The following is a 23,037-nucleotide window of genomic DNA, read 5'->3' as shown; positions in this document are numbered from 1 at the left end:
GTTATGTCTCTTTGTTTCCTTTTGCTTCATATGGCCCTTGCTCCTTGGGCTGCAAATGAACCAAGCTACTTGTTCGAGGCTCGGCCTGTTATGGCCTCGAACACTCCGAGTTTGGCTTGTTTTGTTCATAGAGGCTTTGTTTAGTAAATGAATCGAGCCGAGGAACACTACAAAGCCCGGCTTGACTCCTTTGCATTTCTATTAAGGATAGAGCCAGAAGGGGGGAATAGGTCTAGGACCTATTCCCCCTGGGTAGAAATTGCTCCTGTATTTTCTTTGCTTTCATTTTCTTCGACTAAAGTGGGATTTGTTGGCATCATTCTTCTCAGCTGTTCCCATGATGAAAATTTTGAGGGGTGATTATTGAGTGTTCCTGAAATACCGTCACGTGGTGTGTTAGGGCTATTACCAGCACATATTCACGTAATTTGGAAGGGGTGATTATTCAATGCTCTTGAAAAACCGCCACGTGGTATTCTAGGAGCTTTTACTACCGCACATTCATGTGAATATGTGATGGTGGAGACCCTTAGAGTATTATCACGTGGCGATGCTCCAAGAACAATTAATAATTTCTCGTTTGGAGGAGTCGAGAGGTGGGATGTGGGATGCGCCAAGCCCCCCTTGCAAAGTGAGTGCAGAGCGGTCAATCCGACCGTTCATCTCGACAATCGATGGCTTAGATGAACGGCTGGATCGACCACTTGGCATCGCTTTACAGAGATGCCGCTCGGCAACACCACGTGTTGAAACATGAAAACCTTACAAATTGAATAGATTAAAAATTAGCTGAGGAACAGTTTCACAGCTGGAGTAGTCATGGAATTTCTGAATGAGTGCTCAACTCCAGCACTTCATTGTCAACTGGAGTAGATCTCCACCATTACCATTACCATTATCATTCAAATGATATCTTGTTGCTCTCTCAAAATCTCACTGGAGGTACGTTTTCGCTAATAACCATCTATCCGTACATACTTTAATTTCAATCCACACTACTCCAGTTGTGTGTGTGTGTACACACACACTCTTATATAGTAAGAGATATTCTCAAGCATTGACGGCTATGTCTTTTCTTGATTCACAGAATTCCAACCGGAACCGGTATAGATATACTGATGCAGTGAGCAATTTCAGCCGTCCAAATGTGTTTTCAATAGCCCGGATTAAAAAAATAATAATAATTTCCATGAAAGAGTTTGTTTTAAGTCCAGATCGTCAATTATTTGTATTGATGGCTAAGATGCTCATTGTAACTTTGTAGTGACTTTGCTCACCACTGGATCTCCAAATCCATGAGCAGGGTCTATTGTAGTGACTTTTCTCACTTCTGGTCTCCGGATCCATGAGCAGGGTCTATATTATCAATAATTCTAACACCACACCTAACTACACATCCACACTCACAGTAGGGGTGAGTCCTACACACATTGGGTGTGTAGTATGAGCAGGCTCTACCCCTATTATGAGTGTGAGTGTGTGATTGGGTATGTAGTTGAGTGTGGTAGTAGAATGATTGCTATATTAGTATTTCTTATCTCGGAAGCATTTTCTTTTGAATTACTCCGTATTAAACACAATTGCTATTGCGTGGAATCAACAATTTATGACGTGGCATTACTATATACAACCATACTGATTTCTCTTTTAACTTAACTTAAATTTCAAAGTCAAGTTAAACTTAAGTCAAAGTTTTGTTCTTATTTGAATTTTTTTCGTATTTGTTAGTTTTGCGCCAAATTTTTAGCCTAAAAAATGGTTATTTCTCAAAATACTTAGGTAAAAGTAAAAAAAAAAAAATTACTTTTCCGATTCTTTCCGCTGAGATGAATCAATAACTCACAAAAGTTTGTCAAAAAACTAACAAATGCGAAATAAATTTAAATAAGAACAAAACTTTCAGATTTAAGTTAAGTTCATGAGAATGCAGAATGTCTAAGGCCCCATTCTCTTGAACTACACTTAAATCTGTCAATTTTGTCTTTATTTGAATTTTTTTTGTATTTGTTAGTTTCGCGCCAAACTTTTGTGTTTTATTTACTCGTCTCGAAGAGTAGAATCGGAAAAGTAAAATTTTGGCACAAAAAATGGTTATTTCTCAAAATACTTGGGTAAAAGTGCCAAAATTTTACTTTTTCGATTCCTCTCGTCGAGACAAATCAATAATCCACAAAAGTTTAGCGAAAAATTAACAAATGCAAAAAAAATTCAAACAAGGACAACTTTCAGATTTAAGCTAAGTTTACATTTTTTTGCTAAAAAATAATTATTTCTCAAAATACTTGGGTAAAAGTGCTAAAATTTTACTTTTCCGATTCCTCTAGTCGAGACGAATCAATAACCCACAAAAGTTTGACACAAAACTAACAAATGCGAAAAAAATTTAAATAAGAACAATTTTTAAATTTAAGTAAAGTTTATATTAAGTTCAAGAGAACTAAGTTGGAAATAGCAATTCTTCTACGGTACAAAATTAAAATAGGTACATCCAGACTTTAAGTGAGACCAAGAGTTATTTACCTTTTGTTATATCGGGATAATTTTGTCGGGTGGGTAGGTAGCTGAATATCAATGAGGATCATTTTATTTACTAATTTGTTCCGTTCTGATAATTTGGAAAAAATCCAAATTTTCTTAAAATTGACGTGGCATGACATTACTGGGAATCGGTCAGATCTAGGTCACATAATTTTCCGATAAAAAAAATTTCACTCACGTTGAAGTAGAGTTCACTTTTTGGACAAGTTCGGATCAGGCCAAAACGAAATGGGCTGAAGTTTTTTTTTTTTTTTGGCGTTGCGTCGTTAGGGGTGATAAACAAGTCAATTCCATTGAGTTTTACCCTCGTTTGGATTAGTACGCAGATTAGTACGCAACTATTCTCTTGTTAATTTTGTTGCGTCATTAGAGGTGATAAACAAATCAAACGAGTTAAGCTAGTAGTTGATCAAACTTGGTTTGATAACACAAGGAGTTTCAAAAATATATTTTGAGTTTTAGCTTATTTGTATGACGAGCCATCGCAAACAAGTTTTAATTAAGACAAATACAAATTGATCTCAAGTAGCTTGAATTTTTTTATACATAATTAAGCCGAACGAGCTAGCCAAGTAGTATCTTGTTCAAACTTGGCTTGAAATCTTAACGAGCTTCAAAAAAATGTTCAAGCTTGGCTTGTTCACATAATAACAAACCAATCTTGAACAAATTTTTAACGAACGACACGAGTTCAAACTCGAATAGCTTGGTTCGTTCAGCAGCTCTACTCCCGCTTTCGTGCACGCTCCCGAGCATGCCCATTAGGTGATCGCATTGATGCTACAGGATGATGGAAGTCAATGGCTCAATTATATCCTAGTACTACAGGAGTATATATCTTCTTATCTTCTTAGTTTTCAATGAGATGATGAAATAAAAAAACCACAGCCAAACAAAGAAAAAGAAAGGACACGAGAGGAACAAGGTAGTGGGGGTGAAGGTGGAGGTGGTGGCGGCGGGTGCAGAGACCACACAACAGTCTGTCGGTGGGGTTGCATCATCACTGATCGCACAAATTAAGGTATCGGTGGTTGGGTCACTATCAGTGAGAGTACTCACTACTATCAGATAGAGTACTCTCACTCCCATAGTCACATATATACCAAGAAAAGGTTAAGAAGAAATAGAAGTATTTTACTAAAAATGAGATTCAACCAAGATATATATAGTATATAGATATCATGGGATTTGTTTTTTTCTTTTTGTGAGGGGAGTATAAAGCCAAGATTATTCTTTTCTTTCTCATTGAAATAAAGAGCTTGGCATGGACAATGTGAGAGAATGTGAATGATGTTGTGTTTGGATGATTGTGTACCTAGATTTTTTGAGAAGCAAAATCAGTTACTGGGGCAAACCACGTCTCATTTTTAGGTGGATAAATGGTATATTGAAAAGTTCTTTTTTAAGTCCAGATAAAAAAGCCAGATAAATTAAAAAGGTCAAAACTAAAAACAAGCGGTAAATTGAAGAATTTGAGGCCTTGGGTCATGAGACCTGGGGCAATTTTTTAGTAGAATGAATTCACTAGTTATACGAAAATACGATACGATGCTCTCAAATAAGATTATAGCGACTAGAGTGGATGGATGGATTGCTCAATGATAGACACCATATACTTTCGAGTTTCACCCCCAAAAAAAATGGGCACCATATACTCACGCACAAAACTAATGTTCAAACCAGGGTTGAGTAGCTCCATTTGTACCCTAGGCATCATAACTTAAGAATTTTCTCTTTGGGGAAATTATCCCAGGAGTCCCTATAATTTAGACCATGTGTCACTTTGGTAATTGTAACTTCAATTGAAAAGTTTTAAACTTTGCACTAATTTTGTCCCATTAAAAAAGGTAATTGGTTAATTATGTGGATGGTAAATTCTCATGAGTGTTATGTGATTACCCATTATGGACAAAGTAGTATATTCCCATTATTTGAGCTCACCCCATTAAATTTATCAAGTTCACACTCAATAAACTCCCTTGTCACTAAATCCCCCATTCTTCTACCATCCACCGCCATTATACACCATTATTACCACCTATAACTCCGTTCACATGGCGCCTCTTTTCCATTGGGAGCCCTTTCGTTGCCTACCTAATTCCAACCCATAGATTGTTTTCACATTGGGAGTAACTTCTTAAAAAAATGTGAAATGGTGGGTCTCTATAGACGAGTTTAGATATTGGGTCTTTTCATCGTAGATACTACAATGGTTGTCTCGGTTTTTATCAATATGGTAAACAACCTTGAGATGTAATTATAAACAAATAAAGTAGTGCTTTGTTTTGGAACAAGGTTCTCCACATGGGCAACCACACTCGATAATACAACATTGGATATGTTAAATCTCTCATGCTCAGTGCATTAGCGGTATTCAATGATGGTGGCAAATGGGTGTGTGGAAGAGAGAGGTGATTGTGTCTAAGGGAGTTGGAAAAAGGAGAGACATTAGTGGTTGCTGTCGAAAGTGGCAGTAATGGGTCACTGATGAAGAGGCTGATAGTGACTACCAAAGTCAGCTTGGGTTCAACACACTACTTGGCGTTTGAAAGGTACTAGTTCCTAATGGACCAAGTTAGTACATTTGAAGTTTTTAAGGTTAAATTTGACGCAACTGAGAGTACAAGGCCCAAAGTGACACAGGTACTAACGTATAGGGACTACTTGTATTATTTACTCCTTATCTTTGGTCGTACTTTCTCCTTTCCTCCCCTCCCTGTGCAATCTCTATATAAAGTCTTGCGTTTCTCATGTCGGTCAGATCATAAGTACTACCACTCCGGTCATTGGTTTTCCACATTTTAATCTGGAAATTTTGCTGGGTTTTGTTGTTTGGGTGTTTGTGTCGGATTAGATTTTGAGAGAGAGAGAGACGTAATTAATTAAGATGGTAGTAGAGTTCTTTCTGCTGAGTTGCACGGGAATTGTGGTGTTCCTTCACGGAGCCAATTTCTTCTTCCACGCTATCTCCTCTCACTTCGCCTTTCGATCTCTCAGGTACTCTCTCTCTCTTTCTCTCTCTCTCACCAATTTCTTCTGAATTTGGTCCTTTGACTCTGTTCCAATGCTTCTTTTTTTCGGTTATTCTTAAACTTTTCTCTGTTTTTTTCTATGCAATCAATTTATGGCTTCTTGTCCTCAAATCTGTTGTTTCCTGCCAAAATTGTTTGATTCAACTCTTTTCCCTAGAAACTAAATTTCAGGCTCTGTCTGGAACTTGCGCAAAGGAAGAGAGATTTTCAAAAATAAAAAATAAATAAATCCCTTTTCTTGTTTGGTTCTTAATGAAAGAGAAGAGAAAATCTCAAAAACAAATGCAACTTTCATCCTAATTTCTCTTTAACTTTCCCCCTCATTTCCTTTTTAATTACTCCATAAAACATGCATCACATTCAAGAAAAATATATTGAACTGTGTGAAAGTGCATTAATAGTCATGAAATGTGTTTTAAATTCCAAATTCATTTTTCATTATTTGCTTATTATCCATCGCCCATCAGGTGATGGTTATCAGGACCCTTTCGGTTCCTTTTGTGGTCAGCGTGGAGAAATATTATTATTTCCTGTATGGGAATTGAGTAATTTCTCTCCAAATAAGTCATGAAATCAGCGCAGTTAGGCCCCAATTCTGCTAACTCATTTTACTTAGTATTTTTCAAATAAGTACTTATTTTACCTTAGCGGAACGGGGCCTTTAGTGTTTTAAGAGTTCATAATTTGAATTGGAAACTTTTAATTTGGTTCTTGTCTTAAAAAACTTGGAAACTTTAGGTGTGGTTAGAGCTTAATCATGATTTGCTGATTTTTCTTGGCTTGTTACTTAAGTAGCTTTTAATACAAATTTGGACCTTTTCCTGTTGACAAATATCAATAATAGGTCCACCAACCACAAAATACATCCAACCCGCAGCCTATATTGTATTCTATTTATAATTTATAATTCAGGGTGTCGGTGACAACTTATGCAACACCGACGGATTCTTAGAAACTAGTTCCACCATCCACAAATGTGGGCTCATTTAGAAACACAGAAAATTCCCATACGGACTAATCCTCTTGATAGCATCTAAGAAGTTTCGAATATGAGACTTAAAAAGAGAAGAAAATCTATAAGTCTCGGTTCTTGACAATAATCTTGACAATAGGCCAACTCCTGGGTCGAGAAACTTTTATGTATCCCCGGTATACAAGGGTAGTTGGTATCCCCTCCGGTGAGTTTCTAAATTTTCGGCCATTTTTTGATCACATTTGCATGATCGGCTCCGTTCATTATGTAGAGTTTGGCGAGAACTATAATCATATAAAAAATCGTGTTCATCGGACTTTAGCAGATATATGATCGGCACACATGAAAATTGCAAAAAAAATAACCAAAATTGGGTCCAAAAACACACTGAATCGAAACCCAGTTTTAGTTTTCTCTTCAATTTTCACATGTGCCGATCATGTATTTATGAAAGTCCGATAAACACTATTTCTGTATGATTAACATTCTTGCCGAACTCTACAAAATGAACGGAACCGATCATCCAAATGTGATCGAAAAATGACCGAAAAATTAGAAACTTTCCGAAGGAGATACCAAACCCCATGTATGCCGGTGATACATAAAAGTTTCTCCTCCTGGGTCAACGTAGGTACAGTATACCTTATATGTAGTACATAATTTGCGTCTCTATTTCTTTGTGGAGTAGATTGCCATGACTTGTTAACGAGGTGGATTCATTTGTGGATAAGATCAATTTTATTGATGTGACGCAACATTGTATTTATTGCTTTATTATTCTTCAAATGATTTTAATTACTACTGTACTTCATTTCTTTATGTGAATTTAAGTAATCATTATCTCAATTATTCCCTACATTGTTATATGTCTTTCTTTGATCAGAAACAAAGATTTATGTCGGAAATAAGTTAAAACAAAGGGGAAAAAAAAAAAAAAAAGTCCGACAGAATACAACAAAATAGATTTCTAGTTTTATACCTTAATCAACTAGCAACTTTCTGTTGTCTAGAAATAAAACATATGAGAAACTTTGAAAGGGAGATGACACTGGAAAACATCACTTTTTGGGTGGTTCCTGGTATCTAGGGTTAACCTGGAAGTTGGTGTCCAGGGTGACCCCGTCTTGGAGGAGTTCATCGTCACCGAAAAAGAGAGATGACACCGAGGCGAATCGATCTTTGGGGATATACATGTATAGTTGTATACACATATTTACGTATATATATTCATGTAGCTGTTGCATGAATCATACAGCTATGGCCTCATATTCGAATTGAATGGGAATTCGGTACAAACTAAATTGGATTGAATATCAAGTGTCAACCACGGGAGGGAGGGAGGTAGATATTTCTGGAAGGTGGGAAACTGGTGTTGTTTTGACTGACTGGTGTGGTTCTTTCGGTTTGTAATTCATTAATCATGCGTAAGTACCGTGTTCTTGTTGGCCTTGGCTATGGTAGATGTCATGTGCAGTCGTACATTCGTGTTTAAAGTGATGCCTAAAGTAACCTATCTGCATATTTTCACATGTATTTTGCTTTTCTGGGCTGCAGTTTCTTGGGATTCATTGGATGATAGAAAGGGCAGGGATGATCTCCTCGCGATGGACCGGGTAGAGAGCTAGCTAGCTTGGACCTGCCGAAGCGCATCTGCAAATAGTTGTCCTAATTTTTAAGGCAATTTATAGCATTGCTAGAAAATATAACACAGAATAAAATGGAAGGAAACCATCAATGACATCATGTTGGAACCAAGCTGTACTTGTTCCATCTCTTAAGCTCAAGAGTAATGTACTTATTTCACACCCTTGGCTCGAAACATTGTATGGCATCTAATTTTTGCTTTATAAGTTCCAGGGTTTTAAACAAAAGGGCGTTTTGTATTGTATCTATTGTTACATAACGGGATTTTGGACATCCGGATACTGATATTTACTTACGTATTGTCCGGTGCGGTCCAATATCAGCCAATATATGGCCGTATCACCGATACCGTTATGTTTTCCAATACCGCTATTTAAAACCTAGTTATTACAAATTATGGAGTATGATCTAATTTATCTAAATGACTTGTATTCCCTTTCTCTGTTTTTAATCGAGTTTTTTTTGTTATGTTTTTATCCCCTAATCTATGCTCCGTTTTTCTACTTGGTCCTTAAACTACAAAAATTACATATTTCATCCCTCAACTTTTTGATTGGAACCAATTTGGACTAATAGTTGATGGAATAGACAAACGGTCCAAACGGAGTATATTTTAAAAACGAAGTAGACAAATGGAGTATAGTTTAAGGACGAATAGAAAAACGGAGCATAGTTTAGTGGATGAAATGTTAGACAAAATTGGGGAACCCGTTGACTTTTCCGTCCAAATTGGGGAATCCGTTAATGGTATACTAAATTGGTTCCAATCAGAAAGTTGAGGGATGAAATAGGTGAAGTTGAGGGATAAGATAGGTGATTTTTGTAGTTTACGGATGAATGAGACAAAAGGGGCATAGTTTAGGGGATAAAACATATTTAAAAAAAACTCCTTTTCACCCCCCAGATCCATCTCTCGGCCTGAGCAAGAAAAATGATTTTGATTAGCTGGTGAAGCAAATCTTACCAGTTTCACCTACTTTTGAAAATGGGTAGGTTTCATCTGGAACAATACCAGCTCTGTAAATCGATACTTGACATTGCATTTTCCAACTATGATACTGGATATTGCACTGGGGTCTCAGTTTTTTTAGCTTGGCATGGGGCATTTTTCATGATTTTGCAGAGTTGGCGGGCAAGAGTCCGTTACGTTTGACGAGCATTTGCGTTGACTTCGGGCTCATTACGCGGCGGGTTGATGAGGTAACATAATGGAGATGTATCGGACTTCAAATGATAAAACCAAGGTTGGACCAGAGGTGGTGCTTCATGGAGGGGGGGTTTCAAAAAGAATTTGCTGTAATGGAGTCGATTAGGCACTTATTAGTATCTGAGTTCTGAAAAAATAGTCGTTTGAAAATAAATTGTTTGGATCATAAAAAGAAATGTCCCAATGATTTCATACAAAAAATACAGTAGAATTGCATCAAGCCCTTTATTCTTTCCTAACAAAGAAAGACCGAGCTCAGGACAAAACGTGACTTTACACTTAACCTTGCTTCATATTTTTTTACAAAAGCATTCAACAATGTAAGTGGACTTTCATCATACAGCGCAACCCAAATTCAAATCATGTCTCCGCCATCGGATTCGACCCTGTCGATTTGCCTTTTGCCTTCTGATGACTGGTATAGGCCTCTTCAAGCCATGTACAGGGATTTTGCGAAATTGAAATGTGAATCGGTACCTCATATGGTTGATATTTAGAACGCTATCACGTTCTTTAAGAGAGGAGTGACTCTAAAAAATTAAGTCAGGGGTGACATAAATACCACTCTCTCTGTCCCATATTGTTGGTCATGTATTTCATTTTGGAATGTCCCAAAATGTTTGTAGTTCTTAAAAAGTCAAACCAAAAATGTGTAAATTTTACAAAAAAAATAACTTATTGATGATTAAAAATAGTTATCAATGAAGAGAATGAAGGATAACATTGAAAATCTAATCAAACTTTCTAGGGAGGCATGCATTAATCACATGTCCCCCTAAAGTTGGATTCCTCATACATGACAAGCAGTATGAGACGGAGGGAGTTACATTTTTTTGTGCTCACCTTATATACTAAACACTAAGATCGATGTACGTACCTTTGAAGAGGAAGAATGCTCCAAGCAAGCTGCAATGAGGACCTAAATCCGGCACGCTTTAGCGTTGCCGTTTTAGCATGTTTCTATGCTGGAGATGGACCTTCGCGATGTTGAACAAAGTGGGAAACTTGCAGTGGCTTTTGGGCTCATTGCCACCTAGCAAGGAGCTACAATTATGATCAATTAAGGAGAATTTTCGAGTCTGCTTCTGTTGCCATACCGCGTTCAAGTTCATTAATCGTAAAATTCATTCAAGGGAGATCATCGTTAGGGACGACAATCGGTTCCACCATTTCAGAGACGGCTCATGTTCTTGCGAGGACTAAAGGCAGTGTTACGTTTGAGTATTATCTTTCAGCTGTCGCCATACAGAAATAACAGGATGAAATAATACGAGACAGCGTTGAGACACATCAGAAATAACAGGATGAAATAAGAGTCAAATGATAGGAAGGATACATCAGAAAATAACTGAAAATACTCAAAACTGTCAGCTGAGATGGATATATATTCATTTAACAGTGTTGAACAATAATATGGCTGATACACAGATCTGTTAGTAGCGTCAGAAATCAACCAAAACTACTTACTATATTACACCGCGACAGGAACTGATAAAAATTGAATACTCCTATTACTTTACAAAAAAATCAGCGCGGCTTGTGCAACACAATACAATTGGAAAGGGTAACAAAAAAAAAAAAAAAATGTGCGTCCGCATTTTAACTTCCTCACATTAAAGAGTCCTCTAGAATCATTGCCAGCAACGAGTACTTCGCTTTGATCGTGATCCTCCCACCCTCTACACAGAGCTTCGCTCCAGTGACTACCCAATGCCCCGGTAGACACTCTGGACCCCTCACCATTTCCTTTGTATCCACAAAATGCATCAACTTTGGTGCTCTTCTCGGCAAAGGTGGACCCCCAGGATAAACCGCGGAATTCAAATCCACTTTGGCGGGCTTCTCAACTGGAGTCATTCCGGCAGTGAACGTCGAGCTTATCAACATCGACATAAACCCTGACTTCCGAGACGAGGTTGTGGGGCCGTCCCACTCTGACCGTCGAAGCCTTGCAGATGCCACCGCAGAGAATCCCAGCCTCAGGAACAGCACTTTCTTCATTCCAACTGTCTTTACTTCAAACCAGGCCTTTGTAACGATGGAAGCAGAATCATCGATTCTCGCTCCCTCGAGTTGTACTGGAGCAGTACACACGTGAGAGAATATGCTCCAGTTCACGGGTTCAAAGTAACCTCGTTCGATTGGCTCGTTGATTGGCTCAAGAGTGGGGTCGTCTGAGAGTTGGAGGCTCTCGGGAAGACTTGAGAGGTGTTGCAAATGGACTGCCAAATGGTCACTCCTCTTACCTTCTAAGTATAAACGGATCCCTGTCACTGGCCGGTTTCCTGAGTCAACCTGCAATGCAGTTGATACATAAAGATCACATTACTTTTTCTATCGGAACTGGATTATAAAGATCTCGAGCTGTATTATAGAAGAGATGAAGTTGAAGCAACTTCAATACAGCTACTTCACTTCATTACATCTTCTATGATTTTTCTTATACCTCCATAAGTTCCTCCACAAATCCATGTTCCAAACACAGACCAAAAAAAACCAAAAAAGGAAGAAAGAAAGGAACTCAATCATGGCTAACAGTCATAAACAATGTTTTGAAGCAAATTTTCTGCACCCAAGTACCGCGTTTCGGTCATCAACTCCTTCACATAGTAACATGCTTCCTTCGTCCCATATTCTTGGTTCTTCTTCCTTCTTGTTTTGCCACATATTAGAAGTATCTACACAACCCCAACCCCAAGCTGAAGCCCACCCATTACAGAGGGTATCAACCTCGTCTCTTCATAGAAGTTGACCCTCAACCTCAACACTACTGTAAGTGCACAACAGCAGGGCCAAACTGCCCCGTTCATTGGTCCATTTCTGATGTCCCAAAAGTAGTCCATTACGAACAATCAAAGCCAACAGTTTGTAACTTCCAAAACTATCTATCACAAATAGATACAAAGGTATTCGGAAGTGGAAAAAATAAAAAATTACGGCATATTAGGAAATAATGGCATTGAATTTGAATTCAAACCCCGTATATCGTGTCCCTTTAAAAAGTCACTATTCCATCCTATGTGCGACTGAGTATTTTAAAAAATACGCAAACATGTGCAAGACAAACTACCTCATGATCTTTCCAAAACAAGAACCATTTAAAAATTTTGAATACAAAAATCCCAATTTTCACAAGGTGCAAGACAAATGTTTACCTTTGAGGTATTAACATAAAGCTTGGGGCCCATAAGTGTGAATTGAAGCGATGGAGACACTTGTCTTCTGTGTCGAGGTGCAAGTGGAAGATCGCCGTATACTGGAGCCCATTGTCGAGGTAACTGAAATTCTAGGAATTGATGGAGTTCCTCTATAGGTGGTTTATCTGCATGATTTGATCATCCAATACAAAAACAAGTCTAAAGTGAGAAGTAACACTCTCCCAGTAAGAAGAACGAAAGTGTTACACTTTATAAAATGCTAGTCTACATACCACACGCTATAATGTCCAAATTACATAGTAGATACAACCATTCTAACCAGAATGTATGAGCGTAAATAAATACTAACAGGGCAAGACAGAAAAATAGTTAAAGAAATGAAAAGCACTAAGGTTGCTAAGTGCCCACTTGATCACACTCATAGTTGGGGAGGGAGGGAGAGGGTCCCAAGTCCTAACCCTAAAGACCAATCACGAGAACCCTAATCTTTTCACATTATATTAACGTCAGTGGTTTTCATCTTGCAAATTAATTATAACAGTGCGGCATCCCAAAAATAATGGAACAGAAAGAAGTAAACCTAGTTAATACCCATTAATGGGTGTCTGTAGGGGTGAGCACATAACCGAGAAACCCGACCAAACCTACCGATCCAGTCCAATCTGATGAGATACTGTCGGTTACGACAGCTTCGACTGTCAACAGTGGGTCCAGCTTCTCCAAATTCTCAGTATCGAATTGGCTGTCGGGTTTAACTATTTTTCATCCATTTAAAACCGGCCCACTGCTGATAATAAAAACAAACACAATACGCATACATATCATTCAATACGCGGTATGTGTATGAGCAGTCAACTCTTCTCTATCCTAATTTTTTCATTTCAAATTTATACTTCCAACTAAATCGAGAACCCGCGAAGACCATTTTACTACCAAAATTTAGTAATCCAAGAGAATAAAGTTTTTGCGGACTACTCAAGATTAGAGACTCTCTCCCTCCCTCCCTCCCTCCCCCTCACACACCGGCGTGGCCCTCTCTCTCTCTCTCAAGCATTTAGCCCTCACACACAACTCTCCCATGCCTCACACCCGCATGGCCCTCACATTTGATTTGTTCCTCCTCTCCCTCACCCATGTGTGTAGCCCTCACACACTAACTCTCTCTCTCTCTCTCATCTGACCTCACACAAGCTTCTCTCTCTCTCATCCCTAATTTGGTCCCACTCTCTCTCATCTCTGGATAAGGGTAAAATGGAGTTTGGCATCTTTGTCTTCTTCACTGTGCCGACTCAACTCCGACTAACCTGACTGACCTCGACTGACAATCTGACAACAGCAACACAGTCGAGTTTGAGTGGAAGATCGGTCAGAAACGGGTGAACAAATGGGGACCGATGATTTTGGGTCGGCTAATGGGTTAAGGTCAAACCCGACCGGTGCACACCCGTAGGTGTCTGGCAAGCCAAGATTGAATATAGGCATAACTTTGGCATTAAATGCACAAAATGGGTGTCCTCAAACTCAAACCAACAACTTATTAGGTAGATTTTTTGAACACCGGTCTAGTCGTCATCTTACGATCTTCTTCCTGCTATTCAGGAATTCATCATTTTTTTCTTTGTTGTTAAACGATTCTTGATTGTTCTCCGAACCAAAGAAAGGAGTATGAGCAAGCTTAAGTTGTGTAGTAACCTATACCCTTCTCTATGCATTGGATAGACAAGTAGAAACCTACATCCTTCCTCTCTCTCCACAAAACTTGCAGAAATAGACCTCTCCAAATATCAATTTCTCACATCATAGTTGACATTGTCAGTCCCACTTCCTTATACCTTAAATGTAAGTTTGGACAAATCCCAGCCCCTTTCAAAGACATTTTTTGACATGGGCAGCGGTTTGGACATATAGTAATTAGTAATATGCACTTGTCTGGCATTTTGTTGCCATTCCTAATATTTTATACATGCTTCCAACAAACCACTGACATTTCCTTCATGTTTACAAGGCAATCAACATAATCTTTGCTCAATGAAGAAAATTTACGATATACAGATATAAATGTACTCACATCGAAGGTAGAGATTAATTGCATGGCTTAGGAATCCACTACCGCGAACACCGCTTAATAGCGAAGCTATAGGCACAAAGGACATCGATATGACATTCGGTGACTGTGATACAGTGGAAAGCCACTGACTATGACTTTGGCCGCTATCAATTCCTCCCCTTCGGATTTGAATGCTGAACATATCCTGCAGAAGGAAAAAATCAAAATACAGAACAAAAAATGAGGATGCGCCCCAATGGTCCCGTTCAATACGCAACGAGTACAGTAGATATGAGGAAGCTTACGTCATTCTTTGAGAGAGAAGTTATGGTTGGTACAAGTGAAGTCATAAAAGGTGAATTACGATCCCAAATGACGGTATTTCCATCCTGGAACAAAAACAGGGAGCTTAGAATAAAACAACAATGCCATGAGGATAATCTATACAACATCTCTATGTTGTTTGTGACATGGTCTCATAGTAGTTATGCATCATCCTTTTCTCTGGCCCTATGATGTGACATCAATTTATATCAGGACACAGAACAGGCGGTAGGATTATGCAGGACAATCTTTGCAGCAATATTGTTATTTGGTGTACACTTAAAACGTCCATGTATAACCTTTAAAGCATGGATAATCCTCGCTATAGAATATAGATGTCCACTACCAAAGAGCTCTCACTTTGTTCTTCTACAAGTTTTGAGGAAAAAAATTTACTCTCTGCATGGTTCTCAATAAGTTTCTCTATCTCTCTCCACTCATTACATCAAAAAAAATTCTCAAAACCAAACAAAGTGTTTATTATTATGCTGCTTTCCTTTCGGATTTCCAGTCAAAACATAGTTCTGGGTTTGAGGCCTTTGGTCCAACGACATCATGGGTGCACTTAGGTGTCAAAAGAAAAGACGTCAGGAGTTCAACTCCTCTTCCAAGGTTAGCAACCATACTGACTTTTGCGGATTATAAAAAAAGGCTATGTGTGCCACTGCAGAATTCAAATTGTTGGTTTAGGGAACAAAAATAAAGAAATAAACTACACCCATTTAGCACCATTAAAGGGTGTCTGGGATGGGTAAAGTGAGTACATAGCAAATGCACAAAGTGATTGTGCTTAAACTCGAACAAATAACCAAGAGGGTCTAATGAGCTCTTATTTGCATATAGTTGCAATAGTGTCCTAACCTACTACTAGAAGAACAAAAGTAGTTCACTGTGAAGTACCACCGCTTGGTGCAGATGGTAGAGAGGAAGAACGCAGACATATGCTCAAGACTTTAAGCAAATTTGATCAAACAGGAGAGTCAATTTTTGCTGCGGTGATTTAATTCTAGAATTCCATGTGTACCTTCTTGTTTCCTGATAATTTATTACTGTTCGATGCGCAGCTTCCATCTTCAGAAAATCTTTTATCAGCTGATTCTTTCAACAATTTCTGCACTTCTGTTGGCTGAAGACTTGAACTTTGAAGCTGCTTAATATGAATAACGTCTTTACCTCCCATCTTTACCCCAACAACAATATGAGTACCATATTTCTCAATAAACCTGGAAAATCGTCTGATTAGGTATTAAATAGAAAATAATCACCAAGTTAACAGAATTGTTGAAGGTATAAGTAATAAAGTTGTCTCTCTCTCTAACAGATTAAACTTTTAGATGAGTTGGTGGTTAACAATCTAATATGGTATCATGGCAGGCAATAGATCCTATGTTCGAACCTCACCGCCTACCAAATGTTAAAATATTTACACGTGTTTAGCTTGCTTATGAAGGAGAGCCTGGCTACACATGAGGGGGCGTGTTGAAGGAATGACTGTATAAGTAATAAAGTTGTCCTTCTCTCTGACAGCTTAAGCTTTTAGATGAGTTGGTGATTAACAACCTAACAACTTAAGCTTTTAGATTAAGCTTTTAGATGAGTTGGTGGTTAACAATCTAATAAATATAATAGTGCCTGCCATTCATTCTAAGGAAAATTCTCAAACTTAAAATGGAAATAAAACTCCAACTATTCCTCCTATGTATTGAGGCACCAAGCTTCGTAATGAATATCCACATTCCACAACAACATACATGATCATATGCCTCAGAAACAGTTATGTGCAGACTACAGACTAGATACAAAAATACAATTTCCAGAGATCTAAACTCCTCCATGCAATTGTATCCCTACATGATTGATAAGCCAGTTTTCCAGGCCTTTAAAAGTGATTGCATGTTCATCAATCCCTTATGTTGTCGTGAAATGGGGAATCAATTTGCTTGCTGTTAAAATCAGCATATGAACGTTTCTAGTAATGGGTAGTTTAAATCAGTCGTCTAGAAGAAGATTAAATGATTTGAGGGTCTAATCATAGTGCATGTTTATTCATCAGCGTGTAATTTGTAAAACAAAATACAGTGAATATTTATGCCATGCTTGACTCATGGATTATGACAGAAAAGGGAAATAAAATCATCAGGTTAAATGTTAAAATCAGCATATGAACGTTTCTAGTAATGGGTAGTTTAAATCAGTCGTCTAGAAGAAGATTAAATGATTTGAGGGTCTAATCATAGTGCATGTTTATTCATCAGCGTGTAATTTGTAAAGCAAAATACAGTGAATATTTATGCCATGCTTGATTCATGGATTATGACAGAAAAGGGAAATAAAATCATCAGGATATATAAGGATCCCTAAATTTGGTTTGGTCACCTAAAACTAGTGACGAAAAGAAGCTACAATGAAAAATTGCATTCGATTTACTTTTAAATATCACTTGTCTTCGACTTAATAGTGATCTCTAATCATTTCTGTGAAAAGTTCTCATTCCCTTTCTATTGCGAGGAAAAGCACAAAGGAAAATGAATTTCCTTCTCATTTTTTAGTTCCTCCGAACCAATTGCCACTTCCACCTTCCAATGGCTGTGTTAAGCGACATACTGCATATAAATCAGAATCTTTAAACTAGTGTTTCCTAAGCTTAAAGTAAAAGAACTTACTCAGCAAGGATAACAGGATCCCATGAGGCAGGAACTTCTTTTTTCACATGCTCAGATAGTATTATTTGTGATCTTGCCAACTCAATATTGTATAGAGAAATAAACCAACCATCAAAAGCAAGACTTTTTGTGGTAGTTGCATCCTTCTGCCAACATCCCCTGAAGTTGAACATTGCATTGAAAAGGCCAGATGGTATTTTACCAGATAAAGCCAACTCTTGATTGAATTGCTCAGACATCTGTGGAAATATTAGAGAATGCAAAAAGCACCTCAATACAACAGCATCATTCTAAGATAGAAATCTTTCCTAGCATAGCGATTGGATGAAAAGCTATACCAAAAACTTATCGCCTAACTAGTTTAACTCTGTGAAAGAAGTTGAAATTTCCAGTGACCATTGTAAATACCTAAGCTACTACGACAAACATGCATTACAAAAATACTTGGGGTTCAAGGGTATTCTTCCACTGTCTATCACAGCGAAACCATTTTATATGTCATATTCACATGTATAGTAGCCAATAATGTCATGTATATGTCCTGTCTATGTCTTGAGTGCTACTACGACAAACATGCATTACAAAAATACTGGGGGTTCAAGGGTATTCTTCCACTGTCTACCACAGCGAAACCATTTTATATGTCATATTCACATGTATAGTAGCCAATAATGTCATGTATATGTCCTGTCTATGTCTTGAGTCCAGGTTTATGATTTGAAGTTTACAAAGTAACAGTGATTATGGCAGGATGAAGCTAAGTACCTCACAAGTCACAACAAACACTCGGTGCTAAACTAAATACCTCACAAAAAACACTCAGTGCTAAATCCCAGAATGTTATCAATTGGTCTGGTTTGCGCAACATCTCCCTAGATGCGCTTTTATCCAATGGATGGATTTCCATATGAGATTAGGAACAAGAGACAGGCTATTTAGTTTGAGGATAATTAACTCGAAATATGTGTAATGTGCGATGATGGTATAGAGTCTCAAATGCCATTATTCTAGCTGGACAAGGAAACTGTCGCTCAGAAAGTGTGGGTTTTTCAAAAGACTCAGGACTCCTAACGGGATTGATGACGCAATTACTAGGGCCAATCACTATGCAAATGGAAAATCCTGAAGTCTATGGTTCTTAGAATTGCTCTTTCTGGTGCCGTATAACACATATGGGGTGGGAAGAACTGCTGAATCTTTCAGAGCCAAACAATGGATAAGGAAGCTACACGGATTAAGATCATCAAGGAGATCAAATACTGTATGGCATCTTGGAGGAACTTCCCCACTACAGCTGAAAACCTGAAATAGTAGAAGAATGGGAAGGCACCACCAAAATGTTCAGCTCTTAGTTTGATGGGTGGTGTTTCTGTTCTTTCTGCATTTGTTAGTTTTTCTTTTTCTTTTATTTTTTTGCTCAGCAAAAGAACGTTTGCAGTTGTTACTTTTTCTGCTGTGGCTGTTTGTGTTATTTGGTATCATGATCTTGGTTTCTTTTGGTCTCTTGTCTCTTTTTGTTGTTAGGGATTCTCGAGGCTATCCCCTTGCTCCTTGTTCTTGGTTAGCTGGTTCTTAACGAGGTTAGGGAAAAAAATTCCACAGGTAGTTCAAATCGTCCTCAAACAGCGCGGTACTTTGTCTTCATGAAAACATTGAAAAGTACGATGCTGTAAAACCTTACATCTGAAACCCTTAAAATCACAATGCGCCAAATGCCAACGATTGCACACTGCAGATCGAAACCATACTCAGCTCGTTTGACATCCCAATTGCAATGGTTCAGTAAAATATTCGTAATCATAGTTGGTGTGTCCACAAAATCATGTTGTTGAAGGCATGCAAAAAGTTTCAATTGTGGAAATAATAATTAGACAAAATCAAACTATATATACAAATAAACAAAACAGAGATCACTTGATTGACTTCAGCATCAACCAAAGCAACATTGAGGTGAATCTTCTTTTTTGGGGAAAAAACAATAGAACAAAACAAAAAGCCCAATTCTCAAATCTTTCCATTTGAATTACTTCTAAACCTGCAGCAGTGGCTTCATAAATAATTCACTATTAGGAAGTCTTGTTTCAGAGAAACTAGCAGAAAACATTTTTGTCAACAATCAAACTATGGAAACTACATATCCAACCCAAAGCCAATTAGCAATGAGGGAAGAGGTCCCTCGCGTTATTAAGTAATCTCCCATTCCATACCCGACCAATGTGGGAATATTCTTTAACACCCCTCACGTGCAGCCGCGTTTAGGTCTACCATGTGTAGCCAATTTTTTTTTGTCTATCTTCGTACAGCTTTTTTTTTGGTCTATCGTGGTGTGTGAGCTATTTCAACTTTAATTGGGGATGCAATGGACCTGCTCTGATACCAATTTCCTATCATTTACTCCTATTTTCCAAGTTTCTTTTTCTCTATAACAAAACACAGCATAGATCCATTAGGGAGCCTAGTTTTTTAATTCTGCATTATGGGATTGAGGTTGTTTGGGAGCCTGGGTTAAGAATGCGATTTTCAAGAATGCATTCTCAAAACCACACAATATAGATATATAATAATTTAAGTATCAGCCCTAGAAAAGCTTTTGCATTCTCATTTTGCCCCACAAAAAGACCGAATTGCCCTGATCATTTATTGAGTTTGATTTTGTTCACCATCACCAAACGAGGGTGAACGTTACCCTCACCCCTATTGGTTGTTTCTAACTTGTAGACCCTACTAAGTTTAACCACAGTTAATATTAAAAGCCACAATTTAAAAAAGTAGTATAACTATTCGTATCTTTCCATTGAGAAAACTATCCCATGCTTTGAAAGAGAATAAGCCGATTGAGAGAAAAAAGTAGGGTTTCTCCCACTTTGATACAATGATTTCATGGGGATTGCTATTGTGAGTTTCTTGATCACAGACCCAAATTCTTACAATGTCTTTGATACAATGATATAACTGTTTAAAGACCTGAACAAAATATTTTGTTTGTTCAGAAATTATTTGATGTCTTTAAAGACCCGAACAAACTGACTTATAACTGTTTGTTCAGCAATAGCCCTCTTTGATACAATGATTTCTCCCTTTCTCGTCAATTGATTAATCCCCATCAAATTAAAAAGCCCCAACCTCAATTGATTTGTCCTTATGAACAAACTTACAAAAGCATGCAATTGATATTTGGTTAAGAACTAAGAAGAAGTTTCAATCGGCTTATTCTCTTGCAAAGCATGAGATAATTTTCCCAGAAAGATACGAATCAGTTATACCCCTTCCTTAAATTGTGGCTTTTAATGTTAATTGTGGTTAAACTTGGCAGGGTCTACAAGTTAGAAAAAACCAATAGGATTGGGGGTAATGTTCACCCTAGTTTGGCGAGGGTGAACAAAATTGGACTCTCATTTATTCATACGCATTATAATACCACAATAAATAACCTAGGGCAATACGATAAAAAAACCAATTCACAATCTATTTTTATGATTATCCTCTCAAACACCACTCAGTAGCAAATATATTCTGCATATATCTCCCAAACAATCTGCAGATTCATAATCACTTCTAAGTTCTAACAATAATCCAAAAATCTACAATTCACAATTTAAAATGCAAAGTGCCAAAAAAAGAGCTCCCAAACGCTCCATAATCCAAGCCAACTTCAAAGAGAGAGAGAGAGAGAGAGAGAGAGAGAGAGCGCGGAATCACCTGATTAAAAGACAGAACATCAGACCGGAACCTCGTCCGCTCCCCTTTATCGCACTTTATCGACGCTGATACATTCGACACCACGACCCCACCGGGCACGACCAGATCCTTGGTCCTTGCCTGATCGAGCTCGACCAGGCTCGAGCCGGGTTTGCATGCCGATAAGCGGAGATCGGTGGCGAGATCGAACCCGCTTCCGATCACCGAAACGGCCTTCTCCGCCGCTGATCGAGGGTCAAACCGATTGGCGTTGTTGAACGCCATTTCTTGAGGGGATTTTTGAGTGGCCTAGGGTTTTAGTTGAAAGAGTTGAGAGAGAGAGAGAAGTAGTATTTAAAAATTGAAACTGTGTACAGATATAGGGATTGATAGAGAGAGATAAATTATGGTATTTTGACTTTGATTTTTGGCGCTTTTTGGGTTTTGGTGAGTGTGAATGGAGTTGGCCGGTCAAGGCCTGCTGGCGGCTGGGCCATGTGCCCTGAATTAAGGGGCGGACCGCAGGGAAGAACAATGGCACAAACAACTTGCTTCATGCATGCCACTTTCAAGTGGTGAAGACCGAAGAGGAGCAGTTCAGTGGGCGTTTCCGGTCGTAAATAAGTTTTAAAAAAGAATTTGTTGTAATCAAGTCGTTAGCTGTTTTCGACAGTGGATAAGTTGTTGCAAAATGTTTAGTTATTTTCGATAGTAAATAAGTTATAAATGGATATAAGAGTGAAAAAAATTGTTAAGAAAGAAATTGTTGACAAGTTGTTAGTCGGTATGAACAACTTGCATATATATCATAACCTATAATTACGTTTTTATGTTGAAAATTCTGTTTAGTAACAATTTTAGATCTCTCAAAAAAGACCTGATTCTATATAAATTAAAAATAATAGACAATTCTTTAGAAGATTCAAAATAGTGAAAAGGAACAGATAAATTTGGATGTAGAGGGTAATATAAAGTATTTGAGTACTTCGCTAATAATTGAGTTTAAGCCTTGCTAGTCGTTTGGTGGAGTTCAACATAGTGTTTTTTTTTTGCATTAACATAGCATGGGGTGGGATCTTAATTACATGGGTTGGAGATGAGTGCAGTAAGATCCCTAGATAGTTGATATGGTGCTGACTGCTGAGAGCAATACTTCCCACCTAATACGCGAACTAACACGTCTGCATATCTATTTTACGTACCAAAAAAACCGTCAATTAGTTATTGAAGTACCATCTTCTTCTCTTTTTGTACTTGCGCCTTGATAGGGTGGTAAAAAATCGACTAAACTAATTCATTTTGATTCAAAAATCTGCCACAACTAGAATCTGAAAAGGTAACTACGCCGACCGCTAGCGCCATCCTCTTTGACTTTTTAGTAAGCCAAAAAAATCGCTTGTACCGTGAAAACATGTAGGCCGGCGATTCCTATGAATTGGTCGGATCTTACAGATGATTGGCTTGGTCTTGATCTACAAGATGGGAAATTACAAGAGTTCGATTTTGTCTACGGTTTTTAGCTCACGAATTAGTGGTTAAACTAATCTAAACCAATAATACTATTGAAGTGTATGTATACCTAATATACTTAGATTCCGGTCAACAATCGTTTGCTAGGGAAAGACGAGCTTAGATTCCGGTCAACAATCTTTTGCTAGGGAAAGGCGACAGAATTTTCCATTTTAAAAATATATAGATGCCTAAAAGATTCAACGAAGTATGTCTCATGCGGAATGGGAGGGTTTGTACTGCATCCTCGCACTACACCGTGGT

At 38.0% G+C, this 23,037-nt stretch overlaps 1 protein-coding gene and 1 long non-coding RNA gene across 2 annotated transcripts; one reads left to right on the top strand and one right to left on the bottom strand.

Moving 5' to 3' along the window:
* The first annotated feature begins 5,026 nt into the window (after positions 1 to 5,026).
* On the top strand, positions 5,027 to 8,414 carry LOC131313480 (uncharacterized). The gene is made up of 2 exons (XR_009196209.1): positions 5,027 to 5,535; positions 8,098 to 8,414. It is a non-coding gene; the product is annotated as an uncharacterized LOC131313480 (long non-coding RNA).
* A 2,335-nt stretch (positions 8,415 to 10,749) lies between these two features.
* Positions 10,750 to 21,805, bottom strand: LOC131313479 (MACPF domain-containing protein NSL1). The gene is made up of 7 exons (XM_058341799.1): positions 21,286 to 21,805; positions 17,587 to 17,825; positions 15,948 to 16,146; positions 14,905 to 14,988; positions 14,621 to 14,804; positions 12,550 to 12,716; positions 10,750 to 11,689 (listed from the first exon to the last, which is right to left on the bottom strand). The coding sequence occupies exons 1-7, from the start codon at positions 21,547 to 21,549 to the stop codon at positions 11,003 to 11,005; spliced, it is 1,824 nt and encodes a 607-aa protein (XP_058197782.1). The 5' UTR covers positions 21,550 to 21,805; the 3' UTR covers positions 10,750 to 11,002.
* Positions 21,806 to 23,037: the final 1,232 nt, after the last annotated feature.

This window comes from Rhododendron vialii, chromosome 13a (assembly GCF_030253575.1).
Source record: "Rhododendron vialii isolate Sample 1 chromosome 13a, ASM3025357v1".
Classification (NCBI taxonomy): Eukaryota; Viridiplantae; Streptophyta; class Magnoliopsida; order Ericales; family Ericaceae; genus Rhododendron; species Rhododendron vialii.
The sequence above is the reverse complement of the archived record's forward strand: the minus strand, read 5'-3'. Positions and strand labels throughout refer to the sequence as shown.

Bases quoted from the DNA above. Each gene is read 5' to 3' on its own strand.
- LOC131313479 (XM_058341799.1), bottom strand. From the start codon at position 21,549: ATGGCGTTCAACAACGCCAATCGGTTTGACCCTCGATCAGCGGCGGAG. The intron at 16,147-17,586 runs GTAAGTTCTTTT...ACGATTTTCCAG, and splicing joins GATCCTGTTATCCTTGCTGA to GTTTATTGAGAAATATGGTA. The intron at 14,989-15,947 runs GTACACATGGAA...TTTTTGTTCCAG, and splicing joins AATTATCAGGAAACAAGAAG to GATGGAAATACCGTCATTTG.